Genomic DNA, 25093 nt, shown 5'->3' with positions numbered 1-25093 from the left:
ATAGTAGAGTGTTACATAATTTCCATCCTCGGAACTTGTTTACGTCAAAAGGAATGAGTGAGGTGTTACTAAAATGGCATAAGAACGAAAACCATCGATGGAGGTTATGGGAGATAGTCCCCAAATCTGGGTCACAATAAATTAATTCAAGAATGTTGGGGCGGCGAGTTTCATTAGGATATAATGGAAGTCTATGACTTTTGCCTTGTTGACAACTTGAACATAGACCAGGGCCTAGCAAGATAGAAGTAAGAGATAAATGACCAGTTTTAATCAAAAGACTGAGTACATTGTTTGAGACATGCCCTAAACGAGCAGGCCATACAAAAAAAGTGGCATTCAATTCATTGTTGGCAAGACTGGCCATAAAGGTTCAATGTCCTCGATCAAGAATGTAAAGGCCATCTACTCGTTTCCTACTCCAGTTCCGTGGCAAGATCCTTTATACCAAAACCAGAGTGAACAAATTTAATTGAGCAATGATTGTCATTAGTGAGCTTACTAATGGAAATAAGATTTTTGGTGATATGTGGAACAACAAGAACATCATGTAAAGAAAGAGAAGGGGTGGGTTTAAGGGAACCAGTATGTGTAATAGAAATAGTATCACCATTTCCAACTAGAACTTGATCATTGCTTGAGTATGAAGAGATTGATTGAGTTGTGTGGCATCATTGGTCATATGGGAGGAGGCACCACTGTCAGTATACCAATCTGAGTTGGAAGGTTCATGTGGTGTACAGTTGGAGAAGGTTTCAGCAACATTGGCCATGTGAGATTGCTGATTATATCGTTCCCAACATATTGTGAGATTGTTTATTATATCGTTCCCAACATATTGCAGCATTGTGACCAGTTTTAACATATATTTGACAAGTTGTTCTGGGCTGATTTGAAGCAGCAAAGGATTTTGAAGTGATGGCTTTTCTATTGTAGTGCTGGCGGGCACTATTATTTCGATTTCCACAAGTGCTACCTCTTGAATGGCGTCCACCACGATAACTAGTATAACCCCCCTCGTTGAGCAGTAAAGGTCACAACATTTGTGGTATTATCAGTAAGAGACTTAACAAAGAAGTCATGGCTCTCAGCTTTGGGAATGATATCCTTAAAGTGAGGCAATGGTGTGTGGGACAACATAGTGGTAGAGAAAGTAGAAAATTCAGAACCTAGATCACGTAGGAACCATTGAACTTTGTCTCTGTCATCAATATGACAACCCATGGCAGCAAGTTGATTACAAAGAGTCTTGAAGGCTCGAGAATATTCACATACAGTACAAGTACCTTTCTTCATCAATTGAAGATCATCCTTGAGGCGTAATTCTCTTGCTTAGGATTTGTGAAAGAAAGAGTGCTCAAGAGCAATCCATGTATCACAAGAGGTTGTTAGGCCAAGGAATGCACTCATTGCCTCTTCAGAAAGTGAGGAATACAATAGACTAAGAATCAGTTGGTCAATTTGCTTCCAGGAGAGATATTGAGGATTCAGAACGAGACATTATCTTGGGATATGGTGGGTGAGGGTGGTGAGATTGCTCCATCAATATAGCCAAGTAAGTTTTGACTAGTAAGTAAAGGAAGAAATTGACTTTGCCAAAGCAGATTGTGGAGGTGAGTTTGATAGAGATCATATGAATCATTATATTGATAGAGAGAAGAGAAGAAGAAAATGAGGTGTCTGAAGCCGTGGAAGTGGATTTGAATCCTTGGGGTCTCGCATACCATGAACGGATTTTATTTCCCCACACATAACAGTGTGTGATCTTGTATTATATAAAGTAAAATGTACAATCATTACGTCAAACACAAAGATTACAATGTTAAGAACCTTGGTGATGGGTGTATGTAATGGAGGAATATGGCTATGCTGAAGATGGTTGCTGCAAAGGGAAAGCAGAATGCGCAGAAGATGTTTGATAAAGAAACTATGAGAGCTTGTATTGCTACGGGATGCTTCGAGGGCTCCCAACCTCCTTACAATAAAATTCCTTACAATAAGATTCTTCAATGCCGTTCCTCTCCACTCACATTTCCCTTTATGCTTGCATTTTCTCTCACTTGTAACTAACTCTTAGAATGATAAACTAACCTTACTGACTATAATATTCAAAATGACAGACTCAATATCCATTTACTCTGTGATTGACCCCAACGCACCGTTTGAAGTCTTCCAACTCAAACGGTGCGTTTAACAGTTATTAACGCTGACAATATAACATAAAACGCACGCACACTACTCAGATTCCACCCAAAACGCACGCACCCATGCTTAACTCAAAACGCACGCACACTGCTCAAATTCCACCCGAAACGCATGCACACCGACTCTGCCTTCAAGACCTCGCTACGCACCGTTTCCTTTTTTCCTTCTTACGTCGTCGTTCCGAGTTATGCACTTAACACTTAACACTTCAACTTCCACTTCTCACTTCCAGTTCGACGCCCATCAGTTTCTCTACTCTAGGGTTCTTCGCTTCTCGTCCCACTGCCAGCCGCCGGTTCATGACAACTCTTCCCCATCACAGCACCTTGCCCACAAGGTGAGGGTAAAGGCCTTGCAGACGCCATAATAGTTCCCAAGTATTTTCTTCAATCGGCAACCCCAACCACTTCACGAGGACCTCGGTAACTGCTCTTGCACCTTGTTTCTTCATGCGTCTTTCAATGATTCTTTCTGGTTCTGGTCTTAATTCCCCTGTGTGATCTGTAGGTGGTAGTGATGGAAAAATTGGAACTTGGCTGCCGATTTTTCTTTTTAAGCAAGACACATGAAAGGTCGGGTGAATCTTGGAAGATTCTGGAAGCTTTAATCTGTAAGCCACTGCACCTATTTTAGCTTCAATTTGAAAAGGCCCATAGAATCTGAGGGCTAATTTCATGTTGCGTCGAATTGCTAGGGTTCTCTGTCTGTATGGTTGTAACTTCAAATAGACCCAATCTCCTACCTCAAACTATCTCTCAGTCCTTTTTTTATCAGCAAAGTGTTTCATTCGATTACTGGCTTCACTCAAATTGTTCTTAAGCAATTGTATCACCTGATCCCTATCCCTTAAAACTCGGTCTGCCATGTTATTCATGCTTGTTCCCGGAACATAAGATAGTAAGGTGGGAAGAGGGTGTCCGTACACAGCTTCAAAAGGGGTCATTTTTGTTGATGTGTGATAAGTGGTGTTGTACCACCACTCTGCCATAGGTAACCAGACTGACCAGGACTTGGGTTTTACCCTTGCATAGCATCTTAGGTAGCATTCCAAACCCTTGTTAAGTGCCTCGGTCTGGCCATCGGTTTGAGGATGGTAGGCCGAGCTATAGTCAAGAGAGGAACCCTGGGAGTGAAATAGAGCCTGCCAAAAAGAACTCAAGAAAATAGGATCCCTATCCGACACCACGGACCTAGGAAACCCATGCAGCTTAAAGATATTTTTCATAAACACATCGGCGACTACTTGAGCTGTGTAGGGGTGGGACAAGGCTATAAAGTGGCCATACTTCGAAAAACGGTCCACCACCACAAAAATAACACTGAATCCCTTAGAATTTGGTAATCCATCAATAAAATCCAGCGATATGTCGGTCCAAGGCTGATCCGGAATAGGTAAGGGTTGTAACAATCCTGCTGGATAAGTTGTTTCATATTTAACAGCTTGACAGGTTTCACATTCTCTCACCAACTGTTTGATGTCACTCTTCATTCCCTTCCAATAAAAATCTCGTTTGGCTCTGTGATATGTTTTTAAATATCCGGAGTGACCTGCTTGGGGGTTATTATGAATGTACTGCAGAACTTTTAACTTAAAATCAGAATCTGGGTTCAAAACCACCCTTCCTTTCCTAATAATTAGCCCTTGTTGCACGGAAAACCCTTGAGGAATGTTCTGATTTTGATGCAAATTTTTAAGTAACTCCATTAACTCCGTAGAATCTAGGTAGCTTTTCTTCAACTCCTCAATCCAAAGAGGCGTAGGAAACGAAATCATAGCTGAGCAAACCGCTTCTTGATCTCCCCCCTCTCTTCTTGAAAGGGCATCCGCCACCTTGTTTTCCTTACCCTTTTTGTATTCAATGGAAAAATCATAACCCATTAGCTTTGTAATCCATTTCTATTGCTTCTCAGTCCCCACGCGTTGTTCTAGCAAAAACTTAAGGTCTTGTTGGTCAGTTTTTATGATAAAAGGCTGCCCAAGGAGGTAGGGTCTCCACTTTTGTACTGCTGTCACAAGAGCCAATAATTCCTTCTCGTATGTCGAAAGTAGCAAGGCCTTGCCCTTAAGGGCCTGACTTAAGAAATAAATGGGCTGCCCTAGCTACATTAACACTGCCCCTATCCCTTTTCCACTTGCATTACACTCAATTACAAATGGCTTGCTGAAATCAGGAAGTTTAAGGACCGGTGGTTGAGACATGGCCTGTTTTAAGGCTGTAAAAGCCTCGCAGGCTTCCGGGTTCCAAGAGAAACTGTTTTTTTTTTTAGTAAGGAAGTAAGCGGTGCAGCGATGAGACCATAATTCCTAATAAATTTCCGGTAATAACCGGTGAGTCCAAGGAATCCTCGTAAGGCCTTCACATTCTTAGGCTCGGGCCACTCTAGCATTGAAACAATCTTAGAAGGATCAGCCATCACTCCCTTATCATTAATAATGTGTCCCAAATAGTCAACTTCATTAACCGCAAACTGACACTTGGATTTTTTTGCAAACAGGCAGTGCTGTTTCAATGTGTTCAAAACCTCTCTTAGGTGATCCACATGTTCCCCCATAGATTTGCTATATACTAGAATGTCATCAAAGAATACAAGCACAAATTTTCTCAAAAAAGGTTTAAAAACATCATTCATGAGCCCTTGGAATGTGGCCGGTGCGTTAGTAAGACCAAATGGCATTACCAAAAATTCATAATGGCCCTCATGAGTACGGAATGCTGTTTTGGGAATGTCACTAGGCACGACTCTCACTTGATGATATCCCGATCTTAAATCGAGTTTAGAAAAGATCGCTGACCCAAAGAGTTCATCCAGTAGCTCGTCTATAACTGGAATTGGAAACTTGGCTTTTATTGTTTCCTTATTGAGTGCCCTATAGTCCACGCAAAGCCGCCAACTACCATCGGCCTTACGAACCAGCAAAACAGGGGAGGAAAATGGACTAGAACTAGGCCTAACCACCCCCGACACCAACAATTCAGTTACAATCTTCTCAATCTCAGTTTTCTGGTAATATGGATACCGGTAGGGTCTATTGGCAATTGGTTGAGTGCCTTCTTTGAGGACTATATGGTGGTCATGGCTACGGGGTGGTGGCAGCCCTTGGGGTTCATTAAATACCCCTTCAAACTCCTCCAACAGATCAGAAATTTGCCCGTTCACCTCTTCACATTTTTCATTTGTTACCTCCTCACACATGATTTGCAATAAAATCCCCTTTCCGGTAGTCATAGTCGCCTTAAGCAACTTATCCCCCATCCTCCACTACCGATGAATTCAACTTTAATCCCTTGAATTCTATAGGTTTTCCATCCAAAACAAAAGTCATAAGAGATTTCGAAAAATTCCAAGAGATAGTGCCCAATGTTTCCAACCATTGGATACCCAACACAATGTCACAACCCGCAAGGTCCAATAAATGAAGAGGTGGGTTTAGCAAGTTACCTTGGACCTTTAAAGGGGCGGATCGGCAGATTCCTTCACTGCTCAGTCCTTGCCCATTGGCTACTCGCACCCTCAAATTAACTGAGTAATCCACTGGTAATTTTAATCGCGACGCCACAGCCGTGTCAATAAAATTATGTGAACTGCCTGAGTCCAACAATATAATCACTTGTTCGCCGAAAATACTTCCAACTACACGCATGGTTTTTGATGTGGGAGTTCCAGCAATGGCTGCCAAGGAAATTTCGGGTTGTTCGTTGCTGCTGGACAGTGTTTCGGGTTGAGTTTGTTCCACATTTTTACCACCCTGCAGCTCCTCCTGCTCATCAGCCTCATTCTCACTACCTTGTAACAAATAGAGTTTTGGACTCTTACATTTATGCAACGGGTTCCACTTCTCATCGCAATGGTAGCACAAGCCTTTGCGACGTTTTTCATCCATTTGAGTTGAATAAACCGGTTTAGCACCCCTCGTCGGATCTTTCCATTTGTGATACGCCTCACTCGAGTAAGAGCTTTGGAAGGAGTTACTACCCCCCATAGTATTTGGTTTGTCCCCCGTAGATTTAGTAAATTTTTTTGTGCTGCAATAATACTCCTCATGCATTTTTGCTAACCCATATGCTGCATGTAAATGTACAGGGTTTAAAATACGGGTTGGAATGCGAACCTCATCTTTCAAGCCGCTGAGGAAACAACTCAGCTTGTGAGAGTCGGAAAGACCTCTCACACGATTTGCCAAAGCCTCAAACTGGCTCATGTAAGCAGCTACAGTGCCAGACTGTTTCAACCTTGTCAGAGCCTCCATTGGATCGTCATACGCCGTGGGACCAAAGCGAAGGAGTAAAGCCCTGGAAAACATCTCCCAATCCCGGAATAATCCACCATTTTCAGCTTCTTGGAACCAAACAAGAGCCTCGTCTTCCATGTGGTAAGAGGCCATCAACAAACGGTGAGGTAGTGGAGTTTGGTGAAACTCAAAGTAGTGGTTGGCTTTAAAGAGCCAAGCTGCTGGATTAGCTCCTTGAAAATGAGGAAATTCCAACTTGACACCCCTGGGGTTAAATCTTCTTGGGTCTGTGTTGTCCAATTCTAGATGTAATGGATTGTGTGGGGGTGGTGGGGGGTTGTTTTGTTGGGCGAAATGTGCTCTTAGCATGTCTTTAATCTCTTGAACATCTGTCTTCACGTCATGGAGCTCCTGCTTAGTTTGGTCCATCTGAACTTGTAGGGCATCAAGCTGTTGCTGCTGTTGTTGTTTTGACCGAGTGTTTTCTGCCATGTTAGTCTACGGTATGGTCTGAGTAGAAGGCTTGGATCTGTGGTTTGTTTGGATGAATGTTCTTGGTGTTTGGGTTTGCTGTAGGGCTGTTTGTATGAAGCTTGGTAGGATCGGTTGGCTGCTGTACCACTTGTTAAGAACCTTGGTGATGGGTGTATGTAATGGAGGAATATGGCTATGCTGAAGATGGTTGCTGCAAATGGAAAGCAGAATGCGCAGAATATGTTTGATAAAGAAACTATGAGAGCTTGTATTGCTACGGGATGCTTCGAGGGCTCCCAACCTCCTTACAATAAAATTCCTTACAATAAGATTCTTCAATGCCGTTCCTCTCCACTCACATTTCCCTTTATGCTTGCATTTTCTCTCACTTGTAACTAACTCTCAGAATGATAAACTAACCTTACTGACTATAATATTCAAAATGACAGACTCAATATCCATTTACTCTGTGATTGACCCCAACGCACCGTTTGAAGTCTTCCAACTCAAACGGTGCGTTTAACAGTTATTAACGCTGACAATATAACATAAAACGCACGCACACTACTCAGATTCCACCCAAAACGCACGCACCCAAGCTTAACTCAAAACGCACGCACACTGCTCAAATTCCACCCGAAACGCATGCACACCGACTCTGCCTTCAAGACCTCGCTACGCACCGTTTCCTTTTTTCCTTCTTACGTCGTCGTTCCGAGTTATGCACTTAACACTTAACACTTCAACTTCCACTTCTCACTTCCAGTTCGACGCCCATCAGTTTCTCTACTCTAGGGTTCTTCGCTTCTCGTCCCACTGCCAGCCGCCGGTTCATGACATACAATGCTGAAATCCATACACTAATCTTGCTAACATTCCAAAACTACACCAGATCTTTATACACGGTTTACAGCTGTCATGACTTTCCTTGTGTATGTGATTGTGCTGAGTAATTAGTTGACTGGAGGGCTCCAGCCGTATCCTTAACAGGTTTGAATATAGTTCATTGTTTACAATCTCACTTGGGTTTTGTATCAGATATTTTGAAAACCATTAATCGCCGTCCTCTTTTCCGCGGTAGTACAGATTTTTTACTTGTTCCTTTTAAATACTTACAGATTGGCCTGTTACTCCTCATCATCAATTGCAGTTAAAATGATCGTTCAGGCTGCCAGGATTCGATTTAATGACTTGGAATCATGATTTTGCCAGGTGGAATATTTATATGCGATATGGGTTATCTGTTGGAGAAGGCAATTGACATGAAGACGTGATCAGTTGGGAATTAGGCACCGAGATGAATACACAAAAACGCAGGGTTGGTACTAAACTACCTGTACTTAACCATCTCCTAATTCCTTGTCATTCTTTCGGGTTTCTATGATAAAATTATTGGCAGAAACCACTACTTAAACTCACATCTAGACTGCATATTTGGCGAATTTCCTGTTTGTTTGTTTGTCAGCAGTTTGCTGTGCGCGGTGCAGAAATGGCTGGAGGCGCAGATCTAACAGTCAATTCTTTGGTGTCAAAAACTACTAATGATCGAAACCAAGAACATGAAAGTGGGGGCAATCACACCAAGCCTGGTTCTGATGTGTTCGTGTCTCCCAAAGTGCCCAAGGCAGTGTCACCAGTTTCATCTGTAGCTGAGGGGAGACCATTATTAGGCGGCCTCGTGGGAGGCCAGCTGGTTCTAAGAACAAGCCTAAGCCCCCCATTATTGTCACCCGAGATAGTGCCAATGCACTCCGTGCACATGCCATGGAAGTTAGTTCTGGCTGCGATGTGAGTGAAAGTTTGGCCAATTTTGCTAGGAGGAAACAACGCGGCATCTGCATACTTAGTGGCAGTGGATGTGTCACCAATGTCACGCTGCGACAACCAGCCTCCTCCGGTGCAATAGTGACCCTTCACGGTCGATTCGAGATTCTTTCATTGCTCGGATCAATCTTGCCTCCACCAGCCCCGCCAGGCATCACCGGCCTAACAATATACCTGGCTGGTGCTCAAGGGCAGGTCGTGGGCGGGGCTGTGGTTGGTGCACTCATTGCTTCTGGCCCTGTCGTGATCATGGCTGCATCATTCATCAATGCCACTTTTGATCGCCTGCCATTGGATGATGATGAAATTGCTGCGGCTATGCAAAATCAACATTATCAAAACGGTCGTAATCATCCCCTTACAGATATTTCAGACTTGTATGGAATCCCACAGAACTTGCTCACCAATGGAACCATGACCCCTGAGTTGTACTCTTGGGCACCAGGCCGAACCATGTCCAAAACCTAGATCTGTTTGCCGAAATTCAGTATGTCCTATCATGCATAAACACTAAAAAATGTTGTGAAACTGTAATGGTGAAGGTCATGTAACTCGGTAGCGTCACCAGCCAATCCATATTGCGTTGGCTGTTATACTTATACATATCACTGCAGTTCTAATGAACAACAAAAAAATAGAAAATAAAAAAAAAAAAAAAAATCACGAAGTTGGTGTAAATATTTTGTTGAAGGGTCTATGCTCTGGACGTTGCCTCAGACTTCTGACTGTGTAGACCGGTACGACATGCAACCCCTACACTTCCCCGCACCCACAGAAGTATGGTTCTGTCTACAGAGGGTCATAGATGTACTTTGTGCAACCTAGCTCCACGTGTGTTTGAGAATGCAGACCGTGAAACTGTCTATCCGATGTAACTTGGATCCTAAAATTCAAGACTAGTTACAATTCCATAAATATTTTGATTTGTCTTGTTTTCTTAAATATATTGTGCTAACAGGCAATCAACTCCTAACATCAATTTTTCAAATTTTCACTAAAATAAAGAAGGAAATATTGAAGTCCAAACCAGTAATAACTTGGATGTTGGCAATTGAGCCAATATGACAAACAAAATAGTGAATAGGCCTTGCTCCGGTGATTATTCAAAACGGTGGGCAAAAGCTCAGACTAGGCAACGAAAGAAGTCCGATTTAGTTTTAGTTCTTCATCTATCATAAGTTCGCTCAATAATCTTGTATGGACATGCCTCGTATCAGACCTATTCCATCCCTTGCAATGCCAGTCTCAGTTCATTTAACAAAGAGTATATCTCAGGCGCTCTGTTATGTAGCCTGCCACCAGAGACAAACTCATGAACTTCTCCATCGACTTCAATCAAACTACATCCTGGTTCTTTCTCAATGTGCTTCTCCTTCATGGAAAGCCTTTCCTCCATTGCTTCCTCAAAATGACTGGAGGCAGCATAAACATTAGACATTAGCAAATGACCACAGCTATCATTTGGATCCAACTCAATCACATGCTTTGCTGCCCGCTTGGCTATCTCAATGTTTCCAGAATTCCTACAAGCTGAGAGCAAAGACCCCCAAATAATGGCATCTGGGTTTACTGGCATACTTCTTATTAGCTCTTCTGCCTCTTCAATGAGTCCAGCTCTGCATAATACATCAACCATGCAATTATAGTGCTTTGCTGATGGCTTGATCTTATATGTATTTGTCATTAACGAGAAATAAGAACTCGCTTTATCCACCATGCCCGAGTGATTACAAGCTGTGAGAACTCCGAGAAAAGTAACATAATCTGGTTTCAAATTCTTAGACTGAAGCTTAGAGAATAAATGAATCGCTTCTTCTTCACAACCATTGATGGCTAGGCCAAAGATCATTGAGTTCCAACACGACAATCCTCTCTTTGGGGTGGCCTCAAAAGTTTGAAGAGCCTTTTCAATGCTTCCACACTTGCAATACATGTCAATTATTGCAGTAATAACAATGATATTCAACTCAAAATCTTTCTTCTTAATATAATCATGAGCCCACTCCCCTTGCTTAAGTGCTCCTAAACGAGCACAGGCATTTAACAAGCTCACCATTGTAAACTCGCTAGGCTCAATATTCTCCTCCTGCATTTTGGAAAAAAGCTCCAATGCCTCCATAAACATCCCATTCCTAACACAACCACTAATCATGGTGTTCCATGAAACCGCATTTCTGGATGGTATTTTATCAAATAACCTCCTGGACTCGTGAATTTCTCCACATTTAGCAAGACCAATAATCATGGAATTCCATGCAACAACATCGGACTCAATATCTTCGTCAAACAGTCGACGTGCCTCGCTAAGAAACCCGCCGTTTGAGTACATATGTAAGATAGAGTTTCGTATAAATGGATCATTCTCAAGACCCAATTTTATAATCCTCCCATGGAGCTGAGCTCCCTCATGGGCTAGTCCAAGTTGAGTGTAAGCTTTGAAAAGAGAGGGATAGGTCAACCTTTGAGGTTCAACATGTGAAGACATTAGCATTTCAATGAAAAGAAAGAGTGCTTTTTGTGGAGTTGAGCTTTGAGAGAACCCTCTAATGATGGTATTCCATATAAAAATGTTGGGATTTTGGATATGAGTGAAGACCAAGTATGCGTAGTTCATGTCGCCGGCGGGTGAGGCACAGAAAGTCAAGATGCGGCTAGCGGCGATGGTGTCATTTGAGAGGCCAGTTTTGATTAGGCTGGCATGAATCTTTCGAAGGTCTCTCATGGTGGTGCAATGTTTGTCAAGCATGGTAAGGTAGGGTTGGTCCGAGATGAATTTGGATATGGAAGCTGACGATAGAGTGAGGGAGCAACAACATGGTATCATTCCGTGTGGTTCCTGTTTTCTGTCGCTCTGTTTCTCTTATCTACTCCTCCTTTGGGGAATGTAGAGTCAAAAGAGAGAGGCAGAGGTGGGGTGAGATATGACACATTGGGATTGATGAGAAATTTGTTTTCGCGTTGAGAAAGGATTTGAGAGCATTATTTGTTTGTTTGAGTTTATTTAAAATAATTCTTCTATTCAACGGTTCTATATTACACATTTATTAAAAAAAAGATAAATAAAAAATAAAAACAGTTGTATGATATATAACTGCTGAGTAAAATTTTGTCATGCAAAATCTGTCCGAAAAGAAAACTTTTATGTGATTTGTTTGTAAAACTTTGTTTTCATAAAAATTTGATGGAGATAATTAGAGGAGCCTTTTTTAAGAGTAAAAAATGATAGAATTATTGTTCAGATCCTTGTTATAGATGGATAGGCCTCACTTAGTTATTGACTGGTTTGGAGAGTGAGATGAAATAAAAATTTTGTGAATAAGAGTAAAATAGTCTGTGAATAATAGTAAGATAATTTGAATTGGGTATTTTTTGAATTTTGAAAAATGAGAGAGAAAAAGTTGAATAAAAAATATTATAAATTTAAAATATTGTAATAATATAGTTTTATAATATTATTTTTGTTTAGAAATTTGAAAAAGTTGGAATTATTTTTATTTTTTATTTGAAAGTTTGAAAAAACTGTAATGATTAGTTTGAAAAAGTTATAATGATTAGTTCGAAAATTTTGTATTTAAATTATATTTGGGAATAAGATGAGATGAAATGAAATGAAATCATATGAGAATTTTGTGTCTCATCTTAGACCCCAAACAAGCCTGTTATCTGAGCAATTTTACACAGCTCTTCTCCTTCTTTAAATCACGAATGCTGAGGCGAGTCTATATCAAAGAGACAGATGATAAGTTACCTTCGAACTCCCCTCCTTGATCGTCTATGAATGACCGTTCACTAGGCAACGTTTGGAACATGAAAGCAACTGAACTCATCTAAGTTGAGTTCAAATTTAAGCCTAGCCCAACATCTAAACACAAAACTCTCAAATCACTAAACATCACTCAATTCAATACATCTTTACACGTGGGACCGACAACCTTTTTCAACCCAAGACCTCTTTACACTTGGGATCCACAACCTCTTTCAACTTAAGACTTTTTTACACGTGGGACCCACAACTTTTTTCAACTCAAAACCTCTTTACACGTGGGACTAACAACCTTTTTCAACTTTTCATAAATGCATCTAAACTCTTCTTAACATCAAAACACATCTAAACTCATTGTAAGTGGGCCCCACAAAACTCACTCTACCATCTCAAATCACTACTATTCATCAAAAACTCAATTCATCTCAGTTCAGCTCAACATCGAAACACAACATAATTGTTGAAATTGAGTAAATCTGGATGCATTATCTTTCAAATTAAAATGGATGCATGAAAACATTTAGGAAAACTCATGACCCCAAAGCTAGAATGGGGATTATTCCAGTGGAACTTCCCAGTCCACTCCGAAGTGTCTAAATATGGAGTGATATCCCACGGGTTGAAGACAAACAATCAATGCCATGGTAACGACCTCGAGATGTAGGGGTGCCCACCTAGTGGCAGGGGCTAAAGATGTTGAATGCATTCTTGAAACGACTCAAAGATACCAAATAGGATATGCCTAGGAAATCTCTCGACCCATCATCATGAGGACTCTTACTCTTTCGTATTAAACTCATGGAAATGTGTCGTAGGATTGGCATGGGAACTCCTCAACCCGAAGATGTATATTATTTTGGTGAGAAGAAAGGGAAAAGTTACAGAATATGCAAGGCTAAATCTCATAACATACCCACAACATTGATGTTGCTCCCTCCATTGCTCTCTTTGAAACCACTTGCTTTCTTTGAAGACTCCGACTCCAAAGAAACTCCAACGTTTACGATCTCATACGTGATATTTTGTCCCTTATCCAATCCCTTATTTAGGGCAAGACCATCAACTATCCCTCTGGCCTGCTTCTGACTCCAGACATGCTTGAATAAGAACCCTTCAGTCTCTACCATCCCTCTGCAAGATGACAGAGACAGATTGATGGTACATGACATGCATGTTCCTACAGCTTGCCTTTAGTCCAGTCTGCAATCCTTTCCCAAGTAAGGGTTTCCCATGTGGCATTGCATTGGACCATACCTCTAGGTTTAGATGATATGACTTACAGAGTCGTAATCTTCCTTTGCCAGACTCACTGCAAGTGTGACCTTTCAAGTGGAGTATGGGCCTATGTATATGACAATGCTACCTTCTCAATGTTTCTGTGTTATCCTAGAATCCATTTCCTCCATATGGGTCTTATCCTTGACCGTTGCTCACCTTAGTCCAGTAACTTGCCCAAGCTACCAACCTCTCCAGCTCTTGTTTATGGCCATTATACGATTCATGCCCTTTCTTGCTTGATCGGTTCCAGGTGACAAATCCTTTATTTCATCCTGTGCTGAGGTGTATCAGCACAGCCTTCCACAAGTATTGCTCACCCAATTGGACTAGCTGCACTTTGTCATGTGATGACGCCTGCTTCTTGAGTCTCCAAGGCGTCCTCATCGACCTCCCTTGGTGGTAAATGTACACTCTCACTTGTACTGCCTGCCTTTGGTCTCCTCGTCTTCCAATTGGCTTGATCCTCTGAGTTGAAATTGCCTGAGAAGCAATCTTTGGCGTAATGTCTAGCCCATCCACACCTATAGCATGAGAGCGAGGCCTGATGACACTCTCCTTTGTGAGACCTACAACAATGACTACACATTGGTGGTATGCCTCCCACGCATACCCTGGGAGTAGTTTGTGGGCATACCCCTGTCCTCATTACAAACTTCTGCAGGGAACCCGATCTCTTGCCTTCTCCCGTAAGCGTTCTTCGCTTTTGGCCTATCATGATAGCTGCTAAACTACGATACTCATGCTCTGTAACAGCCTGCTAGAAATTCAATGGTAGAATTCCTATTGGCTTTAGGAATCTCGTGAAAACTCTATAAGTTTTCACGAGTCGACCAATCGCATAGGTTTTAGTCTGTCAACATAGTCAGTGTTATCACTCACTATGATGCCAGAAGTTTGATTCGAATTATTTGAGGTAGTTATAAGTGTCAGAATGCATTATGGTCTGCACTATTAGACTCACTTGATTATTTAGAACTTTATGGCGCAATAAGTCAATTTTTATATTTTCGAACGAAACGCCTGTTTGAAACTATGAAATTATTTTTAAGGACACTTTGGGGTTGAATTTCGGTAAAAGATTTTCACTGTAGCTAAATATGAATATTTAAGATTTTATAGTACTAAGTTTATTATTCACTTTTTCGGAGTGAATAGTAACCTTGGTAAGCGCACCAAGTGCAGTATTTTCAAAATCACAGTGTGGAATGTCCAAAGTAAATTAGAGAAGTTTTACTTGGACACTTGACAAGATCTTAGCCACACATAGTGAATAGTGCTAGACACTTGGCACCATGAGAAACGTTTGATGGATTTGAAGGAATTAAGGTGTGAGATCATACCACCTAAGCATAAACCCTATTCCATCAGACCAATCAAATTGTGCAAAACCAAAGAGGATTTTCACCCTAGTGAAATCCTATATGGTTGGAATGCAACTGAGAACCCAAAAGCATGTTGAAATCGAAATCCTAAACGGTTTTATCCAAACCATGAAGTTGACTTCCGAAACCTAAATGAATCAGTTTTTAGCATTCTGATTAATCGCTTAATTAAATTACTTCCACATGCTATTAATCATTCAAAGCTGTGATAAAACATCATTATCCAACCTTGTTAACCTTGAAAAATTGATTGGGCCAAGAGATATTGGATTTAGGCTTGATAGCAATCCAAACCCTCTTAAAACCCCCTCGAAACTTTAAGCCCATTCGGTTTAGGCCCACGAATTTGGTCATCTTAGCATTGCTTTTTGACTAAGCAAGTTCACTCCCCACATGCCAAACCAGATTTGTTCAAGAAGGCCTAGAAGGTTCTTGAAGTATAAGGCTAAAGGGTCACCTCACTCTTTCACTTCTATACTCCACCAAGAGAAATATCTTGGGCTGATTTTTGTATAATGTAATGGGAAGAAAAGGCCAACAATCAAGCTTTATTTCAGTCCTATCACTTTCTATAACTTGTGTAAGAGGCTCTCCAGTCTACTTCCCACGAAAAACAACCCTCTTTTACACTTTTCTTTGATAGAACATAAAAGACACTCTCGGACAGCTTTCCTAAAATAGTTTGTACACCTGATTCTAAGCTTTTGTAAGTGTTTTCACATAAATTTTCCTTCATAAAAGTTGTTTCTTTTTTATTCTAGTTTACGTGAATATATTATTTGTTCCATTTAAATATTTTTTGTTCGGTCAAACGATGTTTGAACACCAGAAAGGTTATTCTAGGCGATAAACTAGAAAGTGTGTTCTATTTTAGAGTTTTTGACCAAGCTAATGGATAGATCTTGGTCTGAGATTTTTATGGAGTATTTTTAACATGTGTATATGATTATTTTTTGAGGATTTGTTGCATGATTAAAAGTTTTGGTGAAATATTTCCCTAGATCTAGAAACATAGAAACTAGAAGAGGAAAAACAGTTTCTACTTTCAGAAAGCTTAAATCTTTTTTGGTCTAATCTTATTCAAATGGTTTTGATATTTTTATTTGAGGATCCTAAAACTCTTATATACATGTTAGAATATTATTTTGGAAATATTTGATGTTAGATTCAAATATGATCTTGAGTGTTGATGTTCTTGGTTAAATCCATGTTTTGGTTGATTTTTAACCATGAGGTTTTGAGTTTAAAGCTTAGATCTATTTTAGGGTACCTTTCTAAACCATGTGATGCTTTTGTTTGAGGATCACATGTTTTTAATTCTTGAATCAAGAGGTTGATGAAAACAAGTTAGAAACAAAAATTTGTTTTGAACTTAGAAGAAAAACCGAAAAGTTCAAGTATGCTTTTAGTAATTTTAATGACTTTTGTTCATGATTCAAAACATGATTATTCTTATAAATACGTTATGAATATATTAGAAGAAATTTTTTTGTTTAATCATGAGTTTTAAAACTTGAAAGAATTGCAACAAAAATCAAGGGAAAATAGCCTGTATAAATTTCGACCCTATAGAGTTTTAATGGTTGTATCTAGTTTTAAATTTTTCTGAATTCATGTGAGTTTAGGACAAGATTTACATGAGGTATGTGAATTTTCGTGATTTTTTGAGTTAGGATGTAGAATTTTTAAGTTAGGGGTAAAATGGTCATTACACTCTAACTTGATATTTTTTTCATATTTCTAATTGTTAGTGATTAGATTCTAACTTTTAGAAATCACTATTTTCAGTTCCTCGTGATTGCGCCTGAGTTTTGTCTAGGAATGTGAAGATCGAGGTAAGTAAGCTTTTAACTTACTAGAAGTTTAATGTGTATGAGTGATAAGTAAAAGAACTACAATGTATGTATGTATGTTGTCATATGTACCATGCCAAGTTATTACATATCTATCTGTTGCACAGAATTTATTCTGTCACAAATTATTCATTTGTTACACAAGATATTATGTCACATATTGATATACATTGCAAGTATGTCATGTTAAGTTAAGCATGTCATTTGTTACATGTATGTCATGTCATGTAGTATTCACTATTGCAAGTATGTCATGTTAACTATATTGTCTGTTACATGTTATAAAATGTTTCTATGTCAAGTAAGTCGTATCTTTTGAGTTACGTTCAAGCCAGTTATGTCTAGGATACTCACAATGTAATCACTATAATTGTCTAAGCATCTCCATTTATAATTTACGCGAGGTACTTCTAGCGAAATCATTTTGATTGTCAGAATTTAGTTCAAGTTCAGTTATGTAGATACTCCTAGCATAATCATTCTGATTGTTAGGGTATCACATTTAAAATACTCATAATAGAATCATTCTAATTGTCTTAGTATCTTTGACGGAATATGTTAGGCGGAATCATTCTGATTGTTCCCTATTCGTGACAAAACGACTAGCGGAATCATTTTGATTGTCAGAATTCAAGTCCAAGTTCATGTTAAGTAAAGAAGTCAGTTTAAATTCATGTAAAGTTAAGTTTCAGTTCCAAATTCAAGTTCAAATTCATGTCAAGTTAAGTTTCAGAATTCAAGTCCACGTTCATGTTAAGTAAAGAAGTCTGTTCAAGTTCATGTAAAGTTAAGTTTCAGTTCATGTCAAATTAAGTTTCCAAATTCAAGTTCAAGATCATGTTTAAGTCAAGTCTCAAATTAAGTTCATGTTAAGTCAAGTCTCGGATCAAGTTAATGTCAAGTCAAGTCTCAGTTTAAGTCCAATTCAGTTTAAGCAAGTCATGTTCAGTTCACGCTTCAGTGTAAGTTATGTCAGTTATGTTATGTTGTATGTCAAGTTATGCTATGATTACTTCTGATTTTGATTATGTATTCATACTTTTACAGCCATGCATTCATCATTAACCTGTGTGGAGGTTTTATGTTAACTTGCTGAGATTTGTAATCAAATCTTACTATGGTAGTCACAACTACTATTCTCTCCCGAATGGTAGATCTTGTTACAGGATATGAAGGAGAACCAAGAATCGACCAACTGGAAACGATTGACTAAGCGACGATGCGACTTCAATAATAGTATAGTAGTTAACTTAAATTACTACTTATACTATGGAGTTGCATCATCAGTATTTGATCATAGCAATTTTGGATTAGCGTTACGATCTCAGTTGTTTAATACGTCATTTACTATGAAGTATATTTTAAGTATTTGAGATATTTTCAGTATGGTGCATAGTATTGCTGATGAAAAAAATTATTAGCTGCGAATATTGCATTGCTAGATGCATGTTAGGAACATTACATCTTATATGTCATGAATAAGGATAGGTAATCATGTGCTGTATGTCTCGACACTTCAAATGTCTGTTCCACCCCAAGCGGAATTTGGGAGCATCACAGTGTGGTATCAAAGCAATATGTCTCTAGGTTTAAGTCCACATGTCCTTAGGAAATGCATCAAATATTAGACTTGAAATCTTAGTCTTTGTTAGGCTTGAAGTTCTTAAAGTATGAAAGATAGTACGAGGTTATAATACGTGTACTCGTGTGTTTCAGAACGGGACACATGACTTGCAGTAGAATACCTCAGAACCCTAAGGGAGACAAAAATCAAGAGAATCAAAATCCCTCGATCGATGGAGGATTAGCTGAAGCTGTTTGTATGCTGACTGACATGCTTAGACATCAGCAACAACAGCAAGTGCACGTACACAAACCTAAAGTTAGGGGTTGTCCATAAGAGAAGTTTGTGATTCACCGTTACCCAAATGTTTCTAGTAATGAAGGGTCACTGAGACCTGAGAAATGGATTATGGATATCAAGAGGACATACGAGATTTGTGGATGTAGTAAAGACCAAAAGGTCCTATATGCTGGATACCACCTATTCCAAGGAGAAGCTGGAAAATGGTGGGACACACGTAGGTAGCTTATGATGGATAGAAGAGTTATGTCAATCATAAGAGAGAAAGGCTTGAGATTAGATTATTACCTAAACGATTATTGAGGTACCACCTAAAAGGTGGAACAATTCATTTTGATTATGAAGAAGTAAGCTAGTCCATGACAGATGGAATTCCTTGAGGAATTAGAGAAAGTGATTTCAATTATGTCTGGTTTAAAATTTTCCAACTAAATTACAAGGCCACTTGAAGTGTATCGCTTATATTTTTCTAAGAAAAAGTTTTGGAAGATTATCCACTTGAAGTTTTAGATTCAAAGAGTATATCAGTTTGACTCAACCTACTTTGCGGAAGGACTCTATTACCAATTGTTGATTAGAGTGAGAGACTTAAGGAATGGCAAAATTTCCTTGGTGGAAATATTTGTGGTGAATAACTCTTTGAGCAGTAAGGAAAGTAGTGATTTCACTTAAGCAATAATTCAGTGTCCTAGAAGGTTAGCCTAGAAGTCATTAAGTTTAGGCAATAACCTTTGTGAGTATACTTTTCCCTCTTATGGTGATAGTTATTTTGTGTAACCATGTGATGGTTATAAATAAAAATAGTATGGACTACGAGAGGAAGGCATTATCTCATGAAGAACGTTACCTGCCTCTACACTCGATTACGTGGGTAAACTGAAATAGATTCAAGGCTAGGATGGCACAGGACCAAACATAGTCCAACGGAGCAGCAAGGAAGCCTGCTGCAGCCGCCAACGCTAAGGCAGCAACGTCAGGCTCATCCATTTCATCAACTCACCGTGGACGTTTGCTGGTTGAGTATCAGCAAGCCAAAGAGCTAAGATGAAGAGGTCATACAGCATCCTGACCTAGCTTACCATGGCAACGTGGTGTATGATTCAAAGGACAACACATTCAGTGATGGACAGTAGGTTTGGTGAGCATCATTTTCTCCTTATCTTATTGATGGTTACTTGCGTCGATTTCGGGGACAAAATCTTGTTTTTAGGAGGGGAGATTGTAACAACCCGCTCGAAATTCAAAGGTGGAATTTCTATTGGCATTATGAATCTCGTGAAAACCCCATAAGTTTTGACGAATCGACCAATCACAAAGGTTTTAGTCTGTCAGTATAGCCAAAGTTATCACTCACTATGGTTCCAGTAGTACGATTCTAATTATTTGTGGTAGTTATAAATGTCAAAATGCATTATAGTCTGCGCCATTAGACTCAGTTGATTATTTAGGACTTTATGACGCAACAAGTCCATTTTCATATTCTCAGACAAAACGCCTGTTTAAAACTATCAAATTATTTTTAAGGACACTTCGGGGTTGAATTTTGGCAAATGATTTTCATTGTAGGTAAGTATGAATATTTAGAATTTTGCAATAATAAATTTATTATTCATTTTTCTAGAGTGAATAGTAACCTCGGTAAGTGCACCGAGTGTAATATTTTTAAAATCACAATGTGAAATGTCCAAACTAAATTAGAAAAGTTTTATTTGAACACTTGGCAAGATCGTAGCCACACATAATGAATAGTGCTAGACACTTGGCAGCATGAGGAATGTTTCATGGATTTGAAGGAATCAGTGTGTAAGATCATGCCACCTAAGCATAAACCCTATTCCATTCCACCAATCAATTTGTGCCAAACCAAAGTGGATTTCCATCCTAGTGAAATCCTATATTGTTGGAATCCAAGTGAGAACCCAAAAGCATGGTTGAAATTGAAATCCTAAACAGTTTTATGCAAACCATAAAGTTGAATTCCAAAGCCTAAATGAATCAGTTTTTAGCATTATGATTAATCGCTTGATTAAATTACTTCTACGTGATATTAATCCTTCAAATTTGTGTTAGAACATCATTATCCAACCTTGTTAACCTTGAAAAATTGATTGGGCTAAAAGATATTGGATTTGGGCTTGATAGAAACGCAAACCCTCTTAAAACCCTAAAATTTTGGCCCATTCGGCTTAGGCCCACGAATTTGGACATCTTAGCATTGATTTTTGACTAAGCAAGTTCACTCCCCACATGCCTAACCAAATTTTTTTAAGAATGCCTAGAAGGTTCTTGAAGTAAAAGGCAAAAGGGCCACCTCACTCTTTCACTTCTACACTCCACCAAGAGAGATATCTTAGGCTGATTTTTGTATAATGTAATGGGGAGAAAAGGCCAACACTCAAGCTTTCTTTTAGTCCTATCACTTTCCATAAGTTGTGTAAGAGGCTCTCCAGTCCACTTCCCACGAAAAACAACCCTTCTTTACACTTTTCCTTGATAGAACAAAAAAGACACTCTCAGATAGCTTTCTAAGCTTTTCTAAGTGTTTCGCACAAATTTTCCTTCATGGAAGCTATTTCTGTTTTAGTCTAATGTACGTGGATATCTTATTTTTTCCATTGGAAGATCGTTTGATCTATCAAATTTTGTTTGAACCCCAGAAAGGTCATTTTGGGTGATAAACTGGAGAGTGTGTTATATTTTGGAGTTTTTTACCAAGCTAATGGATAAATCTTGGTCCAAACCTTTTATGGAGTATTTTTAACATGTGTATATGATTAGTTGTTGATGATTTGTTGCATGATTAAAAGTTTTGGTGAAAATTTTTTTTAGATCTAGAAACATAGAAAATAGAAGAGGAAAAACAATTTCTGTTTTTAGAATGTTTAAATGTTTTATGGTCTGATCTTATTCCAATGGTTTTGATATTTTTATTTGAGGATCCTAAACCTCTTATATACATGTTAGAATATTAGTTTGGTGATATTTGATGTTAGATTCAAATATATAAATTTTTATGAAAGAGGATATTCGGTTAGGCTAAAGTGTTGATGTTCTTGGTTAAATCCATGTTTTGGTTATTTTTAACAATGTGATCTTGAGTTTAAAGCTTAGATCTGTTTTACATACCTTTCTAAACCATGTGATGTTTTAATTTGAAGATCACATTTTTTAAGTCTTGGATCAAAAGAATGATCAAAACAAGTTAGAAACAAAAATTTGTTTTGAACTTGGAAGAAAAACTGAAATGTTCAAGTTTGCTTCTAGTGATTTTAATGACTTTTGTTCATGATTCAAAACATGATTATTCTTAGGAATATGTTATGAGTATATTAGAATAAAATTTTTGGTTTAATCATGAGTTTTAAAATTTGAAAGAATTCTAACAAAAATCAAGGGAATTAGCCTGCGTAAGTTTCGACCCTATAGAGTTTTAATGGTAGTGTTTAGTTTTAAATTTTTATGAATTGATATTTGATTTTAGGATAAAATTTACATGAGGTATATGAATTTTTGTGATTTTTGGAGTTAGGATGCAAAATCCTTAAGTTATGGGTAAGATGATCATTTTCCACATGTAGAGGGTAAAATGGTAATTTCACTCTAAGTTGATATTTTTCTATATTTCTAATTGTTAGTGTTTAAGTTCTAATTTTTAGAAATAACTACTTTGAATTCCTCGTGATCACGCCTGAATTTTGTCCAGAAATGCGAAGACCGAGGTAAGTTAGCTTTTAACTTACTTGAAATTTAATGTGTATGAGTGATAAGTAAAGGAACTACAATGTATATATGTATGTTATCATATGTGCCATGACAAGTTATTGCATATTTATCTACTACACATAATTTATTTTGCCACGAATTATTCATCTGTTACACAAGATATTCTGTCACATATTGCTATACATTGAAAGTATGTCATGTTAAGTTAAGTACGTCATTTGTTACATGTATGTCATGTCATGTAGTATTCACTGTTGCAAGTATGTCATGTTAGCATGTTGTCTGTTACATGCTATGCCATATTACGAAATGTTTCTATCTCAAGTAAGTTATATCTTTTGAGTTACGTTCAAGTCTGTTATATCTAGGATACTCACGATGTAATCACTATGATTGTCTGAGCATCTCCATTTATAATTCACGCGAGATACTTCTAGCGAAATCATTTTGATTGTCAGAATTCAGTTCAAGTTTAGTTATGCAGATACTCCTAACTTAATCATTCTAATTGTGGGGGTATCTCATTTAAAATACTCATGATGGAATCATTCTGATTGGGCGGAATCATTCTGATTATTCACTATTCCTGATGAAAAGACTGGCGTAATCTTTTTTATTATCATAATTCAAATCCAAGTTCATGTAAATAAAGAAGTCAGTTCAAGTTCATCTAAAGTTAAGTTTCAGTTCAAGTTCAAGTTCATGTCAAGTTAAGTTTCAAAATTCAAGTCCAAGTTCATATTAAGTAAAGAAGTCAGTTCAAGTTCGTGTAAAGTTAAGTTTAAGTTCAAGTTCAAATTCATGTCAAGTTAAGTTTCAGAATTCAAGTTCAAGATCATGTTAAGTCAAGTCTCAGATCAAGTTCATGTTAAGTTAAGTCTCAGATCAAATTCATGTCAAGTCAAGTCTCAGTTTAAGTCCAATTCTGTTTAAGCAAGTCAAGTTCAGTTTACACTTCAGTTTAAATTATATCAGTTATGTTATATTGTATGTCAAGTTATGCTATGATTACTTATGACTTTGATTATACATACATGCTTTTAGTGTCATGCATGCATCATTAACCTGCGTGGAGGTTTTCTGTTAATTTACTGAGATTTGTAATCAAATCTCAATGTGGTAGATCTTGTTACAGGATTTGAAGGAGAGCTAGGAATCGACCAACTGGAAACTGTCGACTAAATGACAGTGCAACGTTGATGATAGCATAGTAGTTAACTTAAATTACTACTTGTACTATGGAGTTGTATCTCCAATAGTCTTTTAATCATAGCTATTTTGGACTAGCATTATGATCTCAGTTGTTTAATATGTCCTTTAGTATGAAGCATGTTTTAAGTATTTGAGATATTTTCAGTTTGGTGTATAGTATTGGTAAAGAAAAAAATTATCCGTCGTGGATATTGCTTAATACTAGATGCATATTAGGAACATTACATCTTATATGTCACGAACAGAGGCAGGTAACCTTGTGTTGCATGTCTCGACACTTCAAATGTCCATCCGATCCCAAGCGAAATTTGGGGGCGTCACATGCTGTGTGAAAGAAGCCACGTTCACTAACTTCTGAAAATCTTGTATCAAAAGATAAGCCACTTGTCATGGATCCCAAGTGGCTTATCTTTTGATACAAATAGAATCTATGTTCACTAACTTGCCTGTTGGCACCCCCACCATATCACCACGTCCCCTTGGAGCAGATAGCTCCCATCAACACCTTTTAGTCCCCTGTAAAATCACACACTTCAAAAGTTCTTTCGATGGCCATAATCAATCTCTCCACTCTCATTGGTCCCTCATTACCAAAGAATCCTGGATAATGATAAACTAAAAATTGTTCATATGTGCACCCCTGTTGTTTGTGCCTAGGATGGTTAACTTGTTGTATCTATATCTTGCGTTGGAAGTATTCTTGTTCCTGTTGGAGTATATCTAAAATATGGTTAATTGCCCATGCTACTTTGTTGTCTCCTTCGCCATGGGGTTCATTTTCCCCACTATTAAGCATTGGGCGCCCGTTTTTGTGTGACTCTCGATCGCACCATACTGGTATCCTACCATACAACCCATGTCTATTACTTTCTAGTCTATCTCTCCTCTAATTACTACAGATCAAACCCAATCATGCCTAAATTCAAGCGTATGTTCCTACAGATCAATCCCTACTTCTCTGGTGTTGTCCCTACATGACATCGTGGATCTACCCAGAGCCGTATAAATATATGATACCAAGTTGTGGCACCCCATTCCTAGGTAAAGAGTATGGTGAGGATCCATGGTGTTAGGGATGCCAGTCAGTCGGGAACACCCCGATGTTACTATATGATCTAGGCACGTAATTATGGATCAAATACGCGGTAAGAAGAATAATTCGTAACGGAATAAGTAAAAGTTTAGCCAGAGGTCTAAACCAATAAAGATTCATCTATTAATAATAATAATATCCACCTGTCACTGTTATTTCCCAAATAATAGTATACAACACTATTTGTTCAT

General features: G+C 38.5%; 2 protein-coding genes across 2 annotated transcripts; one reads left to right on the top strand and one right to left on the bottom strand.

Moving 5' to 3' along the window:
* The first annotated feature begins 8258 nt into the window (after positions 1-8258).
* On the top strand, positions 8259-9661 carry LOC121251192 (AT-hook motif nuclear-localized protein 16-like). Its single transcript, XM_041150555.1, is given in 2 exon segments — positions 8259-8570; positions 8573-9661. Coding segments are annotated over 2 exon segments (801 nt in total). The 5' UTR covers positions 8259-8399; the 3' UTR covers positions 9203-9661.
* Positions 9662-9758: 97 nt separating this feature from the next.
* LOC121251191 (pentatricopeptide repeat-containing protein At2g42920, chloroplastic) lies at positions 9759-11660 on the bottom strand. Its single transcript, XM_041150554.1, has one exon. The coding sequence runs from the start codon at positions 11556-11558 to the stop codon at positions 9954-9956; it is 1605 nt and encodes a 534-aa protein (XP_041006488.1). The 5' UTR covers positions 11559-11660; the 3' UTR covers positions 9759-9953.
* Between the last annotated feature and the right edge of the window lie 13433 nt (positions 11661-25093).

This window comes from Juglans microcarpa x Juglans regia, chromosome 2D (genome assembly GCF_004785595.1).
Source record: "Juglans microcarpa x Juglans regia isolate MS1-56 chromosome 2D, Jm3101_v1.0, whole genome shotgun sequence".
In the NCBI taxonomy this organism is placed as follows: Eukaryota; Viridiplantae; Streptophyta; class Magnoliopsida; order Fagales; family Juglandaceae; genus Juglans; species Juglans microcarpa x Juglans regia.
Note: the sequence above shows the minus strand (reverse complement) of the source record. Positions and strands in the feature narration are given on the sequence as shown.

Bases quoted from the DNA above. Each gene is read 5' to 3' on its own strand.
- LOC121251191 (XM_041150554.1), bottom strand. From the start codon at position 11,558: ATGATACCATGTTGTTGCTCCCTCACTCTATCGTCAGCTTCCATATCC.